The 6,059-nt window shown below is 43.6% G+C and overlaps 1 protein-coding gene across 1 annotated transcript; it reads left to right on the top strand.

Annotated features, from left to right (window-relative positions):
- Positions 1-1,211: 1,211 nt before the first annotated feature.
- Positions 1,212-4,793, top strand: LOC147422191 (pentatricopeptide repeat-containing protein At2g13600-like). The gene is made up of 2 exons (XM_086503347.1): positions 1,212-1,381; positions 1,449-4,793. Exons 1-2 carry the CDS (start codon positions 1,301-1,303, stop codon positions 3,207-3,209), a joined length of 1,842 nt encoding a protein of 613 aa, XP_086359473.1. The 5' UTR covers positions 1,212-1,300; the 3' UTR covers positions 3,210-4,793.
- The last annotated feature ends 1,266 nt before the right edge of the window (positions 4,794-6,059 follow it).

Here is a 6,059-nt window from a genome sequence, read left to right as displayed (position 1 = left end):
ATATGTAAATTAGTGTCTCTTGGTGTTGTATGCCAAAAGGGTGCGGAAATCGTGTAAAGTAGATTCATGCAAATTCTACGAAAGATAAGTATTTCCTTTCATACTTGCTCGGAGAGTAGAATGGTTCTTTTCTTCCTAAAGTGGCCATCCTCCATGCTTTATAGTCTTATAGCTAGATTGATAGATTGTACTCCTCCAAAGCAAATGTGCTTGTTGTCTATAAGATTAATTTTTTACTTTAAGAAAAAAATTCATGGGTATACTATACTCGAATATGTATGAGCAAGAGGATATATTGTCATGCCCAACTACCATACTTTGAGTTTGGTCCAACATTCCATTCAACTTTGAGTGTTGTTCACGCCATACTAGAAATGATGTGAACTTGCACATTTTCACACTTTTGGAACATTGTATCCACTTTACACATGCAATTTTTTCCTTTTGTGGAAACCATATTTGTATGAGAAATTATGTAGGATAGGTTTCCTTTTTGGGGTTGTGCTTAATAGCATCGTGTGGTTTATATGGGAAATTTTTGTAGATATATGTAAATTAGTGTCTTGTATTGTTTGCCGAAAGTGTGTGGATTCTGATGGAAATCGTGTATAGTAGATTCATGCAAATTGTGTGTTTTTCAATTTCTTTAATTGGTTGTTTTAGTTTCATAGGTCCTAAATTTGTTGCAATTGAACCTCCTTAAATGAAAGTTACTTGAATACAGTAGTAGTTGGGATGATGACGATCTTAACATCAAAGTTCTTATATATGGTTGTATAATGCGATAAAGCATGGACTACAATACTCAATGGCCAATAGTGCAAACATAATACGAAAAACAAATTCCGATGTAAGGTCTTGTAGTGTGATAAAGCATGGCTATCATACTCAAGGGCCTGCCGCAAACCACATTTGTAAGGAGCATCCACATGGTCGTGATGAGATTTTCTTTGGATCATAGAAGAGAGTCTTCCAAAGAGTGCAAGGCTTGAACCCATCTAAACATGGTGGAAGGGGGAGCCCTTTACACTTGTTGAAATTTGTGACATGAAGGCTAAACTCCAAAACTTAGAGAAGCCCTTGAGAGAGAGAGAGAGAGAGAGAGAGAGAGAGAGAGAGAGAGAGAGAGAGAGGCCGTCGAAGGCGGCCGGCCGCACTAATAGCTTCTAAAGTCTTCCAAAGAGGGGAGAGAATAAGTAGGATTTGAACCCACAACTGACAGAAGGGCTTGAAGTTTGAACCCGCAACTTCTGGATATGAAGCAAACTGACAACTAACTTCTAGAGAGGAACACGACGGCATGGCATGCAGGGACCTGGGGCTTCTTTGGAAGGAGTACTTCAGGGATCCTTCTCAATACTGGGATAGTCGGAACAACAAGGTAGGCAACATTTCATGAAAGCTCAACTCCAAGCCCATCCCTATTGACAAATCTTTCCCTTCAACAGGCCAGCTCGAGATCCCCTGACTTTAGGCACAAGCAGACGTGGGAGCCCTTATGGCTCCATAGTCCTCGAAACCCACCTTGGGTCAAAGAGGAGCTGCGCAGAAGTGGACTCTACACACAGGCTGATGAAAATGCATGTAACCGATTTCGAGACCGCTGCGCTTTCCTTGAATTGATAAAGAATTGTGGCAAAGAGAAGGACCTTGTTAAAGGCAGCTCTCTTCATGTGGATATCCTTGAACGAGGGCTTCTTGATGATGATACTGCTCTCGGAAATGCTCTTGTCAGTATGTATGTCAAATGCGGCGCCCTTGTAAAAGCACAAGAAACATTTGATGAGCTTCCTAGGCGGAATTCGGTCACGTGGAATGCACTCATTACTGGGTATACTCAGAGTGGGCTTGCTGATGAAGCCCTTAAACGTTTTGGGCGGATGCATGCAGAGGGCTTTGCTCCAAATAAGGTGACATTAGTAGGCGTTCTTAAAGCTTGTGGCAGTTTGCGAGCATTGGAGAAGGGTGAAGAGATACATGCAGAGATCAATAGGCAAGGTTTACTGGAAAAGGATATTATGGTGAGCAATGCATTGCTGGACATGTATGTCAAATGTGGTGAACTTGCAAAAGCACAAGAGCTTTTTGCTAAGGCTCCATCTCGGAATGTTGTCACGTGGAATACATTAATTGCTGGATTGGCTCAGCATGGGCATAGTAAAGAAGCTTTGAGCTACTTTCAGAGGATGCTGGATGGGGCCATCTCCCCCGATGCAATCACCATCATTTGTGCTTTGAAAGCTTGTGGCAGCCTGGGAAACATTGAAAAGGGAAAAGAGATACATGCTGAGGTCTGTAGACACGGGCTATCACAGAAAGACATGAAAATCGGCACTGCATTGGTCGACATGTATGCCAAATGTGGGGTACTTCCAAAAGCACAAGAAGTGTTCGATGAGCTAACAGCTCGAGATGTCGTCACTTGGAATGCACTAATTTCAGGGTATGCCCAGAACGGCCATGGTGATGAAGCTCTGAGCTGCTTTTCGCAGATGCAAAATGAAGGTGTTTCCCCAAGCGAGGTGACCTTCATTTCTGCTTTGAATGCCTGTGGCATACTAGGGGCCACCAGGAAAGGCGAAGAAATACACCTTGAAGTGGAGAGGGAGGGGCTATTAAAGGCAAATCATGCGCTACAGAATGCATTGGTGGACATGTATGCAAAATGTGGCGAGCTTGCGAAGGGGCAGAAAGTGCTTGACGAGCACCCTGCTCGCAGTGTATCCACATGGACTGCATTAATGGCTGGATATGCACACGCTGGTGAAGTCGAAGTTGTTTTTGATTCTCTCACCAAAATGGCAGCAGAAAATGTGATGCCGGATGCGGTCACATTTGTTGTTTTGCTAACTGCTTGCAATCATGCTGGCCTTCTAGATGAGGCGCAAATTTACTTTGATATCATGACAAGCATTTACAAGGTTTATCCAACATTAGAGCATTGTGCTTGCATGGTGGATATTTTCAGCCGGGCAGGTCACTTTGACAAAGCAATTAGTATAGTGGAGATGGTACCGCCTTCTGATCACCTTTTACTGTGGTCCGCATTGATGGGTGCCTTAAGAGAACGAGTGAATGTAGAATGGGGGAGATGGGCTTTTGAGCATGCAGTACAATTAGATGAGAACTTTGAGGCAGGTTATATCTGCATGAGTAATATATATGCATCTGCCAGCATGCAGCAGGAACAATTGGCATGGATGCATTAAGGTTGAAAGAACAAAGCATGTAGGATGCTGCTAGGATGTTGTTGGTGGACCGATGAAAGAAGTAACCCGTACACATTCAGTATTGAGGGTGAAGTTTTATCCTGTTTTTTCATGTCCATCTGTCTTGCTGCCACTTTGCTATATACCTTTCCTCGAAGCTTCAGAAGCAACATGCTCACAGAAATCTTCAACAATCTTGGGAATGAAAGGTATGTTTGTGAAGCAGAGCGCAGCATTTCGGACTCAGCTAAAGGGGGCGATGGGGTAGTGGCTGCAATGAGGATGGCAAGAAGTGAAATTCAGCATTGAGTAGTCATTCAACATTCCTATATGAAAAGGTTCCAGATGTGACCTCATCAGTTCTTACCATGATGGCTAGACAACTCAACTTGCAGCTCATGGTTTTGTGATTTGATCAGCAGGTATGTTTTGTAAGCTGTTTGTGATTTGATCAACACATTAACCAGTATATTGATGAAGGCAGCCATGCTAGATCACCTGTTCTTATGGCGGTTCTTCTCTGACATCAGGGTGAGTATCTAATTAGGGTAACTTCTGATGGCATGTATTGGGACTTGAGCTATGTACAGGTGTGGTGCCATTGTTTAATGGAGTAAGCAGCAGCATTCACCAATCTATGTGTTATTACAAGCAAGCAAGGAGACCTTGCAGTTTCTCTATGAAACGCATAGTACCTTGCTTGACTTTGCATTCAACTGACAGTGAAAAGGCTCTCCTGGTTGGGATAGAGATTCTCTTGGTCTCATTCCATGGCCAAAAGAACCCTCGGCGTGAAGTTAAGATTAAACAAAGTAGAGTGAAAGAAATATACTTGGAAAAGGGTCCTTGCATGTTACATCCCCACACATCAAGATGGGCGCTTGAGCTATTTACGGCCAAGTGTGAACATGGATGGCCCTATGGTTAGGATGGTTAACGAATCCTATAAATAGGACCCGAAGCTCATTTGTGAGCTATCTTATGTGAACACCACACTTGGAATCTAGGGCCTTGGAAGCTCTACCCACACACCTGTATTAGTGTGGGTTTGGTGGTATGGGACACTAACCCTTGTGGTAGAGGCTAGCCCCTTGCGTATAGGCTCCCCGCTTGGGGTGAGCTTGCATGAGTACAGCTTGCGCCATGTCATGTGTGCTGGATAGATCTGGGCGAGAGACTTGCATTGAAAGAAAATTCTCATCTCTCTCTCTCACACCCCAATTGCAAAGATGACTCTTACGTTGAAGGTTCTCTCACAGGGTGTGCAAAGGAAGGATTATCGTTGCGTTGGAGTGGCCAATCCCAAGGACGGACTTATGCATAAACGAAGATTTAGAGGAAAAGTAGCACACATCAAGCATCTATGCAAGCAACAAACTCGCTAAGCATCCATGTGGCAACCACTAGCATCAACCTATACACACGAGATTCCTTGTGCAAAAAGAATAGGGCCATCATAGTCTTATGAGCTCTAATGGATTTTTGCACATTGTTATGACAAATGCTTGCGTAAGAAGCATCTCTAATACCGGTGGTAGTCCCTTGTCAAGAAGTGGTAGTCCCTCATTGGATCCATTTTGCAGACATGACATGATGCAAGCCATACTCACGCATTAAAAAACGTAGAGAGCAGACATCAGACTCACCTCCTAACTATAGAGCCAATGCAAGCTTGCCCAAGAGCCAACTGTCTTTGCTACCTCTTGCTACCTCAAGGGCCATACCACCAAGCCCATACCAATATGAGTTTGCAGGTAGAGCTTCCAAGGGCTTAAGAGTCCAAGTGAGCTATCTAGTGTGATCATCACACTTGGGAATCTAGGCCCTTGTGAGCTATCTTGTGTAATCACCACACTTGGACTCTAGGTCCTTGGCAGCTCTACCCACTAAAGAGTCAAGTGTGATGATTACACAAGATAGCTCACTTGGATTATATGCCATTGGGTGAAAGCATGTTTAGGTGGTACCAAAAAGGAGTGTCTTGGATATTCCTTTGGAAGGAGAGAGAGTTGGGTATGGGTTGTTTAATTTCAAATGTTATAAGTAAAAGTATAAAACGAGAGGCAATTAAGCGGGTGGACATGGAATTTTTAAACGTATACAAAACTGATTTGAACCATTAAACGCTATTGAATATTCTCTTGTCGCCACTACTTTTGGACTTTGCACCGCTTGCTCAATGGGTCCCTCCCTCCCTGGAACTATTCATGTGCCATCTCTCTCTCTCTCTCTCTCTCTCTCTCTCTCCTTTCGGACTCCTTAGTTGTGCTTGTCTTTTGGTTTAGGGCTCACAGTGAACTCCGTCTCTCTTCTTTATAGCCTCTGTAGCTGCTCGGGACGCGCCATATTCAACAACAGTTAGTTTTCTCATTGTCTGGCCGTTGCAATATCTCAGCAACGTAGCATCTTAGTGTCCTCTCTCTCTCTCTCTCTCTCTCTCTCTCCATCAATGAATACTATGGTTGTGTTTTGATGGTCTTATTTTGTTGTATCATTAGCCTCATTACTCGTTCCACATGGAATCACATGATGTTGACAATGACACCCTATATCTTCCTCAATTGTCTATTATATAGCACACCCCAAGGGAACTTTTGTTGGGTCTACGAAACTATTGGGTTGCAAAGAAGAGGGAACAAAGAAGCATCCATAAGAGGATGGCACGAACGCGTGAGGATGGTGACATTGATGAGCGAGAGGCAAAGAAAATCTGCAGGGCAGTTGCTAAGTGTTGGCGTACTCAAACAAACAGGCTTTTCGAGGGTCTTCAAATGAAGATTCTATTGCAACTACTCCTTCATCCAACGTTCTCCCTCAGTGTTGCAACCCACATCAGAAACAGTCTAGAGA

This window comes from Adiantum capillus-veneris, chromosome 27 (assembly GCF_014529385.1).
Source record: "Adiantum capillus-veneris isolate H3 chromosome 27, ASM1452938v2, whole genome shotgun sequence".
In the NCBI taxonomy this organism is placed as follows: domain Eukaryota; kingdom Viridiplantae; phylum Streptophyta; class Polypodiopsida; order Polypodiales; family Pteridaceae; genus Adiantum; species Adiantum capillus-veneris.
This window is presented reverse-complemented; position numbering and strand designations above follow the sequence as displayed.